This window comes from Misgurnus anguillicaudatus, chromosome 23, assembly GCF_027580225.2.
Source record: "Misgurnus anguillicaudatus chromosome 23, ASM2758022v2, whole genome shotgun sequence".
NCBI lineage: Eukaryota > Metazoa > Chordata > Actinopteri > Cypriniformes > Cobitidae > Misgurnus > Misgurnus anguillicaudatus.
Genome location: NC_073359.2, coordinates 8,600,876 through 8,618,309, shown reverse-complemented (window position 1 = coordinate 8,618,309; position 17,434 = coordinate 8,600,876). Strand labels below are relative to the sequence as shown.

Here is a 17,434-nt window from a genome sequence, read left to right as displayed (position 1 = left end):
TTTGGCATTTGCCTGCATTGAAATGATTACAAGGCTGCGTGCTTTCGTCGAAAGCAGAGTCCTGTGTAGCTCTGGTGGTTGCGGATCGTGGCACATAGCTGGTGGATTTACTTTGACTTTTCCCCTCGAAGGGGAGAGAGGAAGGGTTGACCTGAGGGCATGATGCGGTTGGGTGTGCCACTGACCTGCAAACTGCGCAGGTGATATTTTTGCAGCCTAGAAACACTCTGTTGTGGAGATCTGAGTCGAGAGCACCCCAGTATGTGCATTGATTCCACTGTGCGACTCGCACGGCACTTTTGGCTGAAAAAAGTTTGTGGTATGTGTAGAAATGCCCGCCCCCATAGGACAGCGTGAGTTCGGCAATGATTGCTTGGTAATCGTTCAGTTCGCGCCGCTTATGGGGGAAGGCTGCACAGATAATTTCGGTGAAACGTGAAAAAGCAATTAAAAATTCAGAAAATGAAAGGACGTGAGATGAGTGTGTGTTTGTGTTTTTTAGGGTAACTGAGAAATCCACTTGGCGTTCTGGTTCAGCTGCGGGGAGGAGAGACAACAGAGAAGATAAATTTACATCCGCCCCTGAGAGGATCTGCGCTCTGATGGATTGGGAAACTGGTGGGGGTTCCATAGCGACTGCATTGGAAGGAACGGGCATCGGAGTGGCTGTAAAAAAAGAATATGGTGATTTATTTTGTATTGTAGAACTGGAAAGGATATAATCCGGGGCTGCAAATGACAGCGGTGCCCTTGTAATTGGAAGACCTGTGTGAAGATGAAAAGGAAAGTTATTATGAGGATGTGAGGGATGATTGAACTTGCTGTGTGCTTGGGCTGCGAGCGGAGGCGGAGCCACACTCGTTTGGGTTGCGGCAGCTGCAGGCCCTTGGAAATGGGCGGGGTTGTAACCTGTTGGGTAGAAATGTTGCTCTTGTTGTCGTATCTGTGATGCTAGCACTGAAAAGGAAAAGGGTTATTAACAGCGGGAGAATAGAACTGTGCGGCTGTGGGGAGGCTTCTGGGCCCGTCTGCATGCAGCGCTGCTGTAGCGGAGGCAGAGGGGGAGGGCTGAGCCTCGTTGGCCGGTGATAATGGACATGCCATGGTGAAATCTGGAGCTTTGCCCAGGCTAGCTGAGGGCCTGTTGCTGCGGTGACTTGACAGCTGTTGGGAGCTGCGTCCTGAGCGTGAAGACATCGATGGTGACTGGGCATGCGATTTTTGAGCCTTGCGGGCTTTGCTCTGCTTGTGAGTCGACTGAAGGGAGACGTACAGAGAGTACAGCACTGCTTTGTTCATCTTCCTCTGAGCTTGAAGGTCTGAGTTACTCAGTGCTTGCCTCAGTCTGGCTATGGTCCATTTCCCAATAGGAGGGATCGTCGGGACGGCCGAGCGGTAGGAGGAAGCTGGAGAATGATGTGGGTGTCTAGCCGGGGGCGGTGAAGAATGGTTTCTGCGTTTTGGTGAGCGCCGGGCTGATCGGGCCGGTGTGCGGCCGCGGGGAGAAGCCGGGGGCTCGAGTGCGACGTCCGGTGTAGGAGGGATGACCGTGGGCTCGGTGGGGTGCGGAGATGCATCCCTGGAGGTGTCTGTGTCTTCGTTGGAAGAGGAGCTTGATTGAGACATAATGCTGCGAACTGACAACATCTATGCTGCGAATTGACAACATAATGAGGTAAGACTGCTGAGTCTATTTGTACCCTCTTAGGTTGATTGCTGAGTGCTTCCACCTGTGTTTGATTATCAGAGAGTGTTTTCACCTGTGTTTAATTATCTGAACATGCTCCTCCCGAACCTTGTTAATAAAACATCATTTAATTTGTACAGAGAGTCTGGCCACGCTCCATTGCAAAGCGTTACTTCCGTTAAGGAGGGCCCTTTTTTTAAAGTTTAAAACTATTGGATCTGCCCAGAGTCACTCTGAATCTGCCATAACCAATCGCTAACATTTGGTCATGACTTATGTCACTCAGTCTGGCGCACGACCTCAACATCTGCGTTCTTAGCCACTCCCCGCTGTTCGCTGATTGGACCTGCAGATTTTTGACGGAGAAAACGAAATTCTACAGAGCAGTCCCAGACACTCTTCTGAAGCGAAATGAAAATTAAGCGGAAGCACGTAGGAGGGCGGAGCCAGGCTATCCGCCCACATAGGGGTTAAGAAACTATTCAGATTGTGTACTCAGCTTCGCATTGTGCCGCATTACCACCTTGGGAGTGCATTATTTTCAAATAATTCAACAGCCCATCATCAATTATTCCTTACATGACAGTTTTATATTATATCAAAATCAGGACTATTAGACTTAAGTTTAATAAAACTGTGACGCTCACAAGTTGTCAAATGCTGGACTGTGTTGTAAATTAAATGCTATTGGTTAGTTTTCAGATCCCTTTAGCGCTTTGCGACAAATCTATCAACTATTTGGATAAACCGTAGACAAATCTATTGACTTTTTGGACGAGCTGTAGCTTGAGATCTATATGCATTTTGTGTGTCCTGTACTGTCCCGTGAACACAAGGATGTGTATTATAGATAGCAACACTGCATTCTATTTTAGTTAAAATGACGTCACCACATCAAATGATGCTGCACGTTTCAAAGCACTTCAGTGAGCCTTTAAACTAAATATTGAATGTCACACTTACACACAGAAGAGGATTGAGAGTATTTGCCAGCCTCAGAGCAGGAATAGCTGTCAGTGTTTCCTCTTGATGGCACTAATAAGGATTTTGATTTTTTATCTTTTAAATATCCATTCTTGTACCAGTAGTACGTTTCAGATATGAGATTGCAGGAAGAATCACAGCTCAGTTTTACTCGTCCACCTGTAAATTCAGGATTCATCTTCACCTGTAAAACTAAATAAACCAAACTTTACATTAGATGAGAAATGAAAAGAGTTGAACTGGACTGATGAGAATGTAAATGTACCTGTGACTGTTAGATTGACTGTGACTGAGCTGAGATGTTTAACTCCATCCTTCATAATGATCATGAGCTGATATTCTCCACTGTCTCTCTCTCTCACATCTTTTATTGTGAGCATTGATTCAGGGTTTGTGATCCACTGATTCACTCGTCCTGAGTAATCTGAATCTAAAGTCAAATCTTCAGGTTCTTCTTTGTTTCTCCAGTTTGTTTTCTGTTTTTGGCTGAACCAGAACACAGTTTTGATGTTGATGTTTGGGTAAGAGCAACTCAGTTTCACCTCTGCCCCTCTCACATCACAAATATTTTGTTTATCACAGGTCACAGTAAAGCTGTTCAATGTAAGAGACTCTAAACAAGAAAAAGGCATAATACGGATATTTGTAACATACTGTGCTGTTAACTTAAGTGTTTTTTAAAGTAAAGCAAAATCATGGTTTTAAAGGTTCTCTAAGCGAATCTGTGTGTTGATTTATGAAATGTGTTTTCAAACAAACTGAGCGTAGTTAACTCCTCCCCCTCCCCCTCCCTTCCGTGCTTTCATGAACGACGGGTAAGTCTTCCGGCTCCCTTAGAGCCTCCTGGATCGGTTCGTCCGCCTGTTCCATCGCAGCAGGTACGTGCTCCGGTTCCTCTGGGACCTCCCGAGCCGGTACGTCTACCGGACCCCCTGGGACTATAACCCACCCTTCGATCCAAGGAGTAACGGGTACCGGCTCCTTCGGGGTCGCTTCCATGGGCAGTGGGGGGTAGGTTGGACAAGGGCGGATCATGTTCCGGCTGTCCCGGCCTCTGTTGGCTCTGGACTACGTAGGGCCTGGCCTCCCACCGGTCGCTCAGCTTACCCTTCCCTGGCCTTCGGTTGTCTCGCACTAGGACACTCTCTCCAGGAAGCAAGGGGGCTTCCCGCGCCGTCCTGTCATACAGCCTCTTGTTCTTAGCTCCTGCCTCCTGGAATCTTTTGTTGACCTGTTCGTAGGCCGAGCAGAGGGGGTGGTGGTGTCGCCCTACCCATTCGGTCACGTTCTCTTCCCCTTCACTTCCAGCCGTCCCGAACAACAGATCTGTAGGCAGGCGGATGTGTCTACCAAACATCAGGTAAGTGGGAGCGTACCCCGTGGTGCTATGTACACTGTTATTGTAAGCTTGTAATAGGTTCGGCAGGGCACTCACCCAGTTATCTTGACGTGTCCGGTCCAGGGTCCCCAACAAGCCCAGCAAGGTTTGATTGAACCGCTCACACCCCCCGTTCCCTTGGGGGTGGTAGGAAGTCGTGTGCGTCTTCGTGCAGCCGTACAGTTGACATAGTTCTCGGATGATCCGTGACTCGAAGTTGGGCCCTTGGTCTGAATGGAGGAACTCTGGGCACCCAAATGATTGAAAGACCGCTTTCCACAATGCGGTAGCGGTGGTACTCGCCGTCTGATCCAAGGTAGGAATGGCCCAGGCGTACTTGGTGAAGAGGTCGGTTACGACCAAGATGTCCTGGAAGCGGTCTGTGGGGCGACCCAAGGTCAGGTAGTCCATTGCGACGATATGGAGGGGGGCTCTAGCATGAATGGGGACCATCGGTGCTCGGGCCTCCTGTCGAGACTTAAACAGAGTACATCGGGGACAAGCTTGAATAAATGAACTCACAGACGTCTCCATTCCAGCCCAGTAAAAGTGTCGACGTAGTAGGGACAGCGTCCGCTCCTGTCCTTGGTGCCCCATCTGATCATGATATGCCATCATCAGCGCCCGTACATGGCTTGGGGGTACCACAATCTGACTATTCTCCTCTCCCGTCCCTGGATCTCGAACGGTCCTGCATAACACACCTTCACAGAGTTTTAATCTTTCCCACTGCCCCAACATCTTCCGGCTCACCTCTGTCTGCCCTTGTTGCTCCACGGGAGTTGGCCATCGGCCTCGTCCTATCCACTCACCCAGCCTCCGCAGCTCCCGGTCCTCCTGCTGCCGGGTCCTCCACCGGTGGGGGTCCCATCCCCAACTTACAGGTACTGCCTCCTGCTGACTTTCCGGGGCTTCCACTACCCCGACCGTCAATTCCTCCTCTTCCGATCCTTCCCCTCGCTGTGTCAGGCCCCTCGAGCCTCCCCTCACCGGCAGCCGGGATAGCACATCGGCGTTGGTGTGCTCCCGCCCAGGGCGATACTGCAACTGGTAATCATAGTTAGCTAATTGTGCCACCCACCGTTGCTCTACTGCTCCTAGCCGGGCCGTTTGTAGGTGTACCAAGGGATTGTTGTCCGTTACCACCGTTACCTTGGCTCCCCAGAGATAGTCCTTAAACTTTTCACTCAACGCCCACTTCAAGGCCAGCAGCTCGAGTTTAAAGGAACTGTAGTTTGCGTCATTCCTTTTGGCGGGGTGAAGGCTCCGGCTAGCATAGGCGATTACTCGCTCCACTCCCTCCTGCTTCTGGGCGAGTACGGCCCCCAGGCCCAGGTTACTTGCATCTGTATACAGCAGAAAAGGTTGTGAAAAATCAGCATATGCTAAAATCGGGGCTTGTAACAGCTCTTGTTTTAGTGCCCTAAAGGCCGCCTCACAATCGGCGTTCCACTCTACTGTTGGGGATCCCCGCCCCCGTGGTCGTCCTGTTCCGACCAGCAGTTGGTTCAGGGGTTTGGCGATCTTAGAGAATCCCTTTATGAATCGCCGATAGTATCCCACAAAGCCCAGAAATGCTCTCACTTGCCTTACGGTCTTGGGGGCCTCCCAGTCTCGCACTGCCGCCACCTTATCGGGGTCTACGGCCACTCCAGATGCACTCACCACATGGCCCAGGAACTTCACTTCGCGGCGCAGTAGGTGGCACTTTTCGGGCTGCAGTTTCAAGCCATACCTCTCCATCTCTTGGAACACCTTTTCCAGGTGCTGGAGGTGGGTTTCAAAGTCTGGGGAATACACGATTACATCGTCCAGGTATACTAGTACAGACTCCATTAACTGACCTCCGAGACACCGTTGCATCAGCCTCTGGAAGGTGGCGGGAGCGTTGCAAAGCCCGAAGGGCATCCGGTCCCACTCGAATAGACCAAAGGGCGTGGTGAAGGCCGTCTTCTCCCGGTCCTGTTCCTCAACTTGGACTTGCCAATACCCGCTGGCCAGATCTAGCGTGGAGTACCAAGCGGACTTGGTCAAGCTTGCCAGTGAGTCTTCGATCCGAGGTCAACTGGTTCAGCTTCCGGTAATCTACGCAGAACCTCCATGCCCCTGTCTTCTTTTGGACCAGCACTATCGGGGCCGCCCAAGGGCTGCTACTCTCCCGTACGATCCCCTGCTCCAACATACCTTGTAGCAGAGATCTCACTTCTGTGTATAGGGTGGGGGGTATCGGACGATACCGCTCCCGACTTGGTCCGGCAGTTCCCGTGGGGATGCTGTGTCTTACCACCGTAGTGCACCCATAATCCTCGTCGTGGGTGGAAAATACATGTTGCCACCTCCTAAGGAGTTCCTGCAGCTTTTCTGCCTGTCCTCGTTCTAGGCCCTCCCCTTGTAGGGAGTCGCCTGTCAAGTGGTTCGGCATCCTCTTTTCCTTCGTCCTAGATGCTCCCTCAGCCTGTGTTAAAGCCACTTCAACCACTGCGGGACGTACCTGACGGAAACTCACATCTTCTCCATCCCGTACTTGATGGTCCTCAACCGTGGTCACCGTCACCAGTCGTTGGTGTTTGTGCAACAGCACCGGATAGGGGTTCTCGTTACAGATCTTGACCGGTACTCGGCCTCGTTGGACCACTGCAAGCCCTCGGGCTACTCCTACCTGGGTGCAATCTCCATGGGGTTCGACCAACACCCAGCTCCCAGGTTGCTGATGCCACTGGGGGACTCTGGCCCACACTATGGCTTCGCTCCTTGCTGGCACAGATAGTGCAAACCGGCATGATACTCGCCCAACTTCTTCACAACTGCCTTGGATCTTAGCCATCTGTACTCGGCGGCAGTCGGCCACTACACGTTCCCAGCCCGGCCGTTCAGCCCTCGGTATTTTCTCTACGGGCCTAGCCCGAAATAGCTCCTCCCAGCACTCCGAGAGAACATTCATACCTATGAGGGCCCGATGCCGGCCGAGGCAGTGATCCTGAACGATAATAATCCCTTTCTGTGGCACTTGTACTCCGTAGAGCTCGAGGTCCGTGAACCTGTAACCAATGTAGGGAATCTCCAGCCCGTTCGCCCCCGTCAGGGTAAGCCAAGGGGCTTCAGCTTCGTGTGCGGGTTGGGCTCCAAACAATTCGTGGGACAGGCTTTCTGAAAATAGGGTGACCTGGGATCCAGTGTCGACCAGGCACCGTACCGTGGTACCACATACTTGTACCTCAACTGTCGGGCTAAGCCCGACCATCCTGTCCCTGGACTCCATTCTTCTCGGGGGGTCTGTTTGGGGGGCTCCGACCACATGACCCACTGTGGCCGGTCGTCCTAAAAACCCCCCTCGGAGGCCCTTCGTGGGTCGCATTGCCGGCTCACATGGCCAGCAGTCCCACAACGGTTGCAAATGGGCCTCCCCTGCTCGTCCCACTCGAACCTGGGCCGATTTACCTGGTAGGGCCGCCTCGTTGGGTCTCGACCTCGTTCAGAGTACACCCGGTCCCGAGGGTTGGGGCCTTCTTCTCTCCTTCCCGGCCCTAGGCGCAGCTCTCCTACCAGGGTTTCGGCCAACTCGGGGCCTTCTCTTAGCCCTAGCAGAAACTGATCTCGCAGCAGGGTCTCTCCATCTCCCAACCCATGGTCTCGACGCCGTTGTAGGCGTCCGTACTGCTCGCGAAGTTTCAAGGCGAAGGCTCGGATGGACTGGTGTGGGCCCTGCTTGCAATTGAAGAACTGTGCCCGTAAGACGGCCACAGGGGTGGTATCGCCGTATTGGTCGGCGAGGAATTGAAATATGGACTGGGCGGTGGCTCGAACGGCTTCAGGGGCAGCTTGTACTTCCCGCCGTGCTTCTCCTTCTAGAGAGTTCAACACCAGTTGTTGCTGCTGGGTGGCACTCAGCCCTTGGAGGCCGGCCAGGTACTCCAGTTGGGCCCTCCACTCGGCCAAGCGGACCTCTGACTCGGTTCCGCCATACTTCTGCACCCAGGGATTCCCTAGGAATATGGGCATGGCACGGGGTGGGGCTTCGGGCTCTTCAGGCACCACACAAGGTGGGGCTTCGGGCCTCTCGGGCACTACATGGGGTGGGGCTTCGGGCAACTCGTCGTCGGCCATTGGAGGGCCTTGGTCGCTCAACTCGAGGTGGAACCCTGCCGACTACGCCAAATCTGTCACGGCCGGGGCGGACCCGAGATAGCTAACAGGCCACGCCCCTCTCTACTTTCCACCTCGAGGAGGTTCCCAAGACCCAATCCCAATGACCAAACAGACGAGTATACTACAGTTAAAAGGTATCTTTATTAAATATTAAAAAAAGGGAAGGGAAAAAGGGGAAGGGCAGCTTAAAACAATCTTTTCGCCTCCAGGATGAGTTGGACCAGGGGATGGGGGCCAAGGGTCTTCTTCCTTGTTTCTCTTGAACTCGTGGCGCCCTCCGCTTCCTCTTGGAGGCAAAACAGGAAAAGTACAATCAATGTTGGTCTAGCACCGGGTCACAACTTATCTGACCGTTATTTCTGTCTTTCTCTTGTCCTCAGGTCACTCCGTCTCGACCCCACTGGACGCAGGGGATCCACCACAAGGCACGGCTCCAGACACAGGTAAGTTACACTCTGTACAGGTAGGTTACTCACAACACTGGGCCTGTAATACACTCCAAAGCATTCGTGGAGACAGAGGTAAAGGGTTTCTCACTACTGACACTACTTGGTCCTCTTCAAGGCGTTGCTGCGAACACAGGTAAGTGATATACTGCACAGGTAGGTTACTCACACTACTGGACCTTTAATATACTCCAAAGCATCCGTGGAGACAGAGGTAAAGGGTTTCTCACTACTGACACTGCTTGGTCCTCTTCGAGGCGTTGCTGTAAACACAGGTAAGTGATATACTGCACAGGTAGGTTACTCACACTACTTGACCTTTAATATACTCCAAAGCATCCGTGGAGACAGAGGTAAAGGGTTTCTCACTACTGACACTGCTTGGTCCTCTTCGAGGCGTTGCTGTAAACACAGGTAAGTGATATACTGCACAGGTAGGTTACTCACACTACTGGACCTTTAATATACTCCAAAGCATCCGTGGAGACAGAGGTAAAGGGTTTCTCACTACTGACACTGCTTGGTCCTCTTCGAGGCGTTGCTGTAAACACAGGTAAGTAATATACTGCACAGGTAGGTTACTCACACTACTGGACCTTTAATACAGTTTCTCTCCTCTGGCTCAGGCCTCAACATGCTATTTTCTTCGCACAATCTGCACAGGGCCCGGGCGGCTTCGTTTACTGTCAATACAGCACACACACAGCAAGCTTAGTGAAACACACGGTAAAAGCCACACTCACCACAGCACTCTGCACACGCACTCCACGTGAAGTTTAAGGCTTGGCCGCCTAGGTCTTGGCTGCTCGAGAGGCGGGTTGGGCGTTGTACACGCCAGAGAAAGAGAAAAGATCTCACAGGTAAATATATTCACAACGCCCCTCTATGTCTTCCGGTTACTTCTTCGGCTCACCTACGCATTCAACCTCCGCAGGGCCGGTAACCTTCAACGCCCCCAAAAAGATAATAGTAACTCCTCTACTGGATAACACAGAGCGTTTCGTTGTGATTGTTTACTCACGCTTGGTCGTCCAACCGATTTCCCAATATACATCCACCAGCGTCGTGTTTGCTTCTCCACATCCAAATCACATGATAACTTCCTTATTCTAACGTCTCCAACCTCTCGTCTTCCCTGAGGGATAAATGTGAGTCAACCCAGCCGATCTCCACCGTAACAACGAGCACAAGCAACGTATGCACAAAGTGCCACCAACAACAACGTCTGACATCTTCAAAGCTCTTTATATTCTCAACCTTCTCTCCACTTCAGCCTATCAGCGATCGCTGTGTTGATCGCTCTCACCTGAACGATATCAGGCTTGATTTGGAGTTTTGGGGAAACCCCGGGAATTCCGGTGTTTTGCCTCAGTCGTCCTGACGGAACCATCGTCGGGCGGAACCGATCTTACACACTTTTGGTTCCGCCCTCACAGATCGTCACTTGGTGACAAACGCGCCCAAACCCAACCCCCAAATCCTTCTTGGCGTTTATTGGTTAGAACACTTTGTTATGGTTTCTGGTGCAGGTTTGGCCAGTTTGTTATTATTGCAGTTTGTGGAGGCTGGGCTGTCTAGAGATCACGTTTTTTACAGTTTGATCAGCGGACAGGAAGCAAGCAGATAGTGAGGAGATGTTTGCTGTATGTAACAAAAAATGTTTTATGGTCTAAAACACGTGAATTCGCTTAGAGAACCTTTAATCTTAATCCGACCAACTTCAAGTTAAACATCTTACATTTAATTATTTTAACAGTTATAAATATTTAGGTATACAAAATCTTTAAGAAAATCATTAATCATATATCACAATGTTATTAGTATTAATAATAATAATAATAATAATAATAGTGCTTTAGTCAGTGTTTTAGAGAAACAATATTAATGCACATTCAATACACTACAATTATGGAGAAATTGTCATGATCTTGTCTTCATGTCAATTTTTTAGCTCTTTGTGACAGGATCATGACAGACCCACGTTTTGTGTGAAAGCATGTGGCCCGCCCCTTGTTCTCCTTATTAATTATCCCATTGTTCAAGTCAAGTCAAAAGTTATTCCTGTCTAAGTTACTGTCTTTGGGATGGTTTCCCGTACAGGGATTACACTAGTCATACACTAAAATAAATTTAAGAGCTGTCCAAACTGACATATTTTGAAATACATCAGTGCCCTTTTGTTTTGCCTCAAAATGCACACAAGTAATGTTTTTAGTAAGGCATGTTTGTTAAACTAGTTATATTTCATATTTAAACTAAGGCCCTGGTTTAAGAGTGTATTGTCTCGTCTAGTCTTAGTTTTATTGTGCCGGTTTTGTTTCCAGTTGTGTCGCTCCGTTGTGGGCCATTGTTTTGTCTTCAATAAATTGTTCATAAAAAGTTAATACCTGTCTGCGTCTGGGTTCTGTCCACCCAAACCAGAAAGATACATTTTCCAAAATTGAACTTTATTGTATGGACACATTTCTCTTTTATAGGAATGAGATTAAATAGGTTTAAGAAGAAAGCTTTGGTTCATCTGCTTACTCTAACATCAACTAAACTGTAGCGCACTCAATAGTGTTCATACCTTGAATGTGTAACAGCAGGATCAGAGATGAGAGTCTGGAGTTCATCATTTCACTTTAAAGAAATTCACAAATATTCAAACATGCTGAAAAAAATATGTTTAAGATTAAACATACATACAGTATATACTGGTGTTGAGTTGTCTGACTTCAAGTTGCAGCAGTGGTGTTTAATAAGCTGATAGCTATAAAAAGCTACTGATCTTACTTCCTTCCTTTTTCTTATTAAAGCCAATGTCAAACACTTGCAGCAGTCTTAAACTGTAAAATGCAGTCTAACACAAACTGAATGAATTAATTTTTTTAGTACTAAATGGTCAATAAAAGGAGCTAAACTCTTAGAAAATTTTAATACAATTTCAGTGTAATATTATAATATTATACACTTTGTGTTTTTTTTTAATTCTCTGAACAGTATTTTGGCCATGTTTAACACACTGACTCATAAACACTAAGATCAATGCCAGAACAGCTAAATTAACTTCACATATGAGAAAAATTAAAATCTTAACATACTTACATAGTTGTGCATATTTAAACATAAATTATTTTCATATTGCTGCTTCAAACTCCAGCACAGTTGTTGATGTCAATGTGTTTTACAGCTGACAGTGAGCACAAGATGATCAAGAGGAAGAGGAAATACTCTGGGTTTTTTTAAGATTGATGCTTCCTTTTTTCCTCACTCCTTTCAAAAGTTTAATAGCAGAGCGAGAAGCTGAGGATGGAGGAGTGAGGAGGTTTTCAGAGGAGTTGTGAGAGAGGATACACAGGTGTGTCATACATGAACTTGTTGTGTCGACAAAACCAAACACATATATAAACTCTCCTCTCTTTTCACATCATCATATCATTTTGCCTTAATTTGATTTTAATCATTGAAGTTAAATTATAGTTTCAGTAAAACACGACTGTTATGACCACAAACATGCTTTAAACTTAAAATATTAAATATACTCACATTACTTAATGTTGTGGAGTTGACTGACTTTAAGTGGCAGTGGTGGTTTGTGAAGTTCTCACTTTAAGTCTAAGTTCTGTCCTTATATTTTTACTGACGTTGGTGTGAAAAAATTCAATAGCCCTTGCTAGCTCTTAGGACAGGGTATAAAACTGAGTCTAAAACTGAAGAAGCATTTTTTCCAGTAAATTGTCAGACAGCTTAACCTTAAGAAGATTAATTGTGTCAGTAAAGAAGTTATTAAATTTTACATTTACTTAACTTGGATAACTATTATTGCAATCTTGTAAGTAAAACCCTGACTTTATGACCTTAACAGACTTAAAAGACTGACAGAGCAAGTAAAATGGTTATGAGTTTTAGTGAGTAATTTTTTTAAATATAATTTTTTGGCCATTTTGCCTTTATTTGATAGACTGTAATTAGAGAGATGACATGAAAGTACAAGGTAGAGAGAGGGGTTTGGGATCGGCAAAGGACCTTGAGCCAGGTTTCGAACTCAGGTCACCGGATGTGCGTCTGCATCTTATGTCAGAGCACTGTCCACTACACCATCAGCTCCGACTGAGTTCAAATATGCTAAAACAAAACAAAAACATATTTCTAGTCATTCCAAGTTCTATTTAATTTTATGCTAAAAAATTGAGTGAGTTGAGAGCCTTCAAATATTGTTGTGGGCAACTAGAATCAGAATCAGAAAGAGGTTTCATTGCCAGGTATGTTTGAACATATCAGGAATTTGTTTTTGTGTTACAGCTTCCAGTGGACAGAGACAACAACGACACACAGATAAATAATGATAAAAATATGAGTAGAAATAAAATAATAAAACAAGAAATGAATAAAAAATACACATTATATACAGTATTGTTCAAAATAATAGCAGTACAATGTGACTAACCAGAATAATCAAGGTTTTTAGTATATTTTTTTATTGCTACATGGCAAACAAGTTACCAGTAGGTTCAGTAGATTCTCAGAAAACAAATGAGACCCAGCATTCATGATATGCACGCTCTTAAGGCTGTGCAATTGGGCAACCAGTTGAATTAGTTGAAAGGGGTGTGTTCAAAAAACAGCAGTGTGGCATTCAATCACTGAGGTCATCAATTTTGTGAAGAAACAGGTGTGAATCAGGTGGCCCCTATTTAAGGATGAAGCCAACACTTGTTGAACATGCATTTGAAAGCTGAGGAAAATGGGTCGTTCAAGACATTGTTCAGAAGAACAGCGTACTTTGATTAAAAAGTTGATTGGAGAGGGGAAAACCTATAAAGAGGTGCAAAAAATGATAGGCTGTTCAGCTAAAATGATCTCCAATGCCTTAAAATGGAGAGCAAAACCAAAGAGACGTGGAAGAAAACGGAAGACAACCATCAAAATGGATAGAAGAATAACCAGAATGGCAAAGGCTCAGCCAATGATCACCTCCAGGATGATCAAAGACAGTCTGGAGTTACCTGTAAGTACTGTGACAGTTAGAAGACGTCTGTGTGAAGCTAATCTATTTTCAAGAATCCCCCGCAAAGTCCCTCTGTTAAAAAAAAGGCATGTGCAGAAGAGGTTACAATTTGCCAAAGAACACATCAACTGGCCTAAAGAGAAATGGAGGAACATTTTGTGGACTGATGAGAGTAAAATTGTTCTTTTTGGGTCCAAGGGCCACAGGCAGTTTGTGAGACGACCCCCAAACTCTGAATTCAAGCCACAGTACACAGTGAAGACAGTGAAGCATGGAGGTGCAAGCATCATGATATGGGCATGTTTCTCCTACTATGGTGTTGGGCCTATTTATCGCATACCAGGGATCATGGATCAGTTTGCATATGTTAAAATACTTGAAGAGGTCATGTTGCCCTATGCTGAAGAGGACATGCGCTTGAAATGGTTGTTTCAACAAGACAATGACCCAAAACACACGGGCAAAGTCTTGGTTCCAAACCAACAAAATTAATGTTATGGAGTGGCCAGCCCAACCTCCAGACCTTAATCCAATTGAGAACTTGTGGGGCGATATCAAAAATGCCAAGAAATGTGAATGAATTGTGGAATGTTGTTAAAGAATCATGGAGTGGAATAACAGCTGAGAGGTGCCACAAGTTGGTTGACTCCATGCCACACAGATGTCAAGCAGTTTTAAAAAACTGTGGTCATACAACTAAATATTAGTTTAGTGATTCACAGGATAGCTAAATCCCAGAAAAAAAATGTTTGTACAAAATAGTTTTGAGTTTGTACAGTCAAATGTAGACACTGCTATTTTTTGAACACACCCCTTTCAACTAATTGCCCAATTGCACAGCCTTAATAGCGTGCATATCATGAATGCTGGGTCTTGTTTGTTTTCTGAGAATCCACTGAACCCACTGGCAACTTGCCTGCCACGCAGCAACAAAAATATACTAAAAACCTTGACCACTCCGGTCAGTCACATCGCACTGCCACCACTCCGAACAACACTGCATACATAGGGAAGACCGGGGTTGGTTGTCACACTGCTTATTCCAGACATACTACATGGCGCTGGGGTACAATTTTGAGATAAATTTGTTAGCCTTTAATAGCTTACTCATTTGCACTTGTAATTTTGCTGAGCAGACACAAAACATTGAGGTTAGGAGACATTTTAAATTTTTATGGGTCAGAGTAAATTTTCATGTTTACAGTATGTTGTTTTTGTGTTGAGATCTTGTAGGATATTAGTCATTCAAAAACAAAACACTCAATAAAAAGCCAAAAGTAGCTTTATTTTGAGTCATCTTTTAGCTATCAAGTTAAAGCCGTGTGGCAGCTTATCATGTTTGTCAAGAAGTCAGTTGTGGATGGTTGTCACATAGCTTGCGGGGTTGGTTATCACATGTGAATATTGGACATGTAGACATTTTAAGACTTGTTATGATGGTGTGTAGGATGAACCCAAATACAGACAGCGGTGGATGAACACAAATACTTTTAATATATAATAAACAGAAAACAAAACCCATGAGGGGGCAAAATAACATAAATAAGAAGACTTAAGAACACTAAACTAGACAAGACACAGGACTAAACTATGACACTAAACTGGATACACTTAACAATAACCTAGACTAAACACTTGATATAGATCAGTGGTTTTCAAACGGGGGGCCGCGAGATGATGCCAGGGGGGCCCCGGATTTATGACATTTTATGAAATACATTCATTTATCATGAATTCTGTGTAATTAAACCTAAAAAATAACAAGCCAACTAACCAACAGCACTACTAGGTAATTTTATATGTTTTGTTTAATTAAAATATTACATTTTAAAACTGTTTTTGTCATAAATTTTCTTTTGGGGGCCCTCGAAAAAATGCACTGTACACAAGGGGGGCCGCACGCTGAAAAAGTTTGCGAACCACTGATATAGATAACACTTGACTTGACTTGACTTGACTTGACTTGACTTGACTTGACTTGACTTGACTTGACTTGACTTGACTTGACTTGACTTGACTTGACAGCAGAACACAGTACTCACAGGTATGGTAACAATGCACAGGACTATGAATACAAGAGGATTAAATAGGGGAACAAATCATGAGGGGAACAGGTGATATAAATCAAACAATAATGAGGAGGATGACAAGGGAGCGGGGTAAAAGAGACAAGACACTGGGAACACGTGGTCCAGTAAACCAATGCTAAGACCACGTGAACCCACACAAAACATGGATCTGTCATGATTCTGCCACAAGACTAGATTAAAAAAAAGGACAAGATGGCAGAACCATGACAAGACTGTTGGTCTGTTTGTTTGTTTTTGTTTGCTGTTAAAATAAAATAAATAGCATAGCAAATAATTAAAGAGGTTTTAACACTAAAAAATATTTCATTTTATTTCTCAACACAGTAGACAATTCAAGTAACTGACCACCCATCTGCGGCGCCATCTTCTTTATATATCTAGGGGGCCTTGAATTGAAAAAGGTTGCAAACCACTGCACTAGTACACTTGGCCAAATACAGGAAATACGTCATGTAAGTAGTCAGATGGTAAAGTGCAAAGACTGCAAGTGTGGGTGTTTGGACACAGCCCAAGTCACGTGATTTTAGCAAGTGAGGCTTCATGACGTCACAACTATTTCTAAACGTTTCGAAAATCCAATGGTTCACCACTAGGCGGAGTTGATTACAAATGTCTAATATGGTTAGGTGAACTCGGGTCAGTTTAATTATGCAAGTTCATAAAACATTCATCCTTCTGACTGATAACGTTACCATTTTGTCTATTTTTTGTTCATAGACAGATCTATTGACAAACATGTGCATAATTAAAAGTGTGGCTAGAGTGTTAATGATCTGTTTGTCCTAAATAAAAACAAAGAATACACTTTTACTTAATAGCTTAAGTTAAATAATTTATTTTTCTTAAAAACATATTTTTGAAAAACCTTTGCAATTATTTTGTAAAAAGTGTGAAATGTTTGGACTGAAAGCTTTTACAACATTTTCACCAGCAGGTGGCGCCCTATTTAGGTGTTTCGATCACTTCTAAAACACTGAATTGGTCTGTTTGTTATTTTATTTCTTCTTTTTGCGATATACATGTTCAGAATTTATTGATACAACACAGCAACATAATAACAATGACAAAGTAATGCAATGATATCAACAGTCTGTTAACTAAACATTACAGTGGCGTACTGAACATCTTCATTTTCTGTGCTGTTTGTGGTGTCTGAAGATGTCTGCTTTGTTTTTGAATTTACAAAATTAACGCTGCCATAATGAATATCCTCATTTTTGCAATCTTCTTTCTGTGTGTGTTCACACATAAAATAAAGTTCAGTCAAGATTACAAACAAGAAACATTTTGAAATATATGAGTGCAAATCAAATCTTTTATCAGACATTATCACCTGTGCCTCCTCCTTCGCATCCTTGTGATGTCTAGACAAGATACAGCTTCTCATCCTTATAAAGAAACAGATCAAATTATTTATCAGGTTTAAAGAATTAACATGATCAGTGTCATAAATCACAATCCTTCATGTAATGTCCAATTTTTTCTTTGTTTAGAAACTTTCAGAGCACTCATTAATGAATTAAACAATAAAATCCATAAGTGGTCTCAGATTTAAGATCCCACTGTATTGAATTTAAATAAAGGTTTTACTGACCTGTACCACATCAGGACTCCTATGAGTGCAAGAGTCAGAAACACAGACAATATGATTGCTGTATTTAACCATCTGTATTTCTCTTGGTCTGTAGACACTGCATTTAACCAGTTCAGAAA

The 17,434-nt window shown here is 45.1% G+C and overlaps 1 protein-coding gene across 4 annotated transcripts in view; it reads right to left on the bottom strand.

The window, feature by feature from the left end:
• LOC129453090 (sialoadhesin-like) overlaps positions 1-17,434 on the bottom strand; it is a 205,332-nt gene that overhangs the window by 96,151 nt on the left and 91,747 nt on the right. Inside the window, exons 7-9 of one of the 4 annotated variants that reach the window (XM_073862012.1) lie at positions 17,316-17,412; positions 17,055-17,109; positions 16,704-16,952 (exon numbers count right to left, since the gene is read on the bottom strand). The exons of 2 other annotated variants lie outside the window; for them this stretch is intronic. In XM_073862012.1, the coding sequence (XP_073718113.1) occupies positions 16,815-16,952; positions 17,055-17,109; positions 17,316-17,412 (290 nt within the window). In that variant the 3' untranslated portion in view covers positions 16,704-16,814. Of the gene's footprint in view, positions 1-16,703; positions 16,953-17,054; positions 17,110-17,315; positions 17,413-17,434 lie in introns of those variants that run through there. One more of the 4 variants, XM_073862005.1, reaches the window with a different exon arrangement.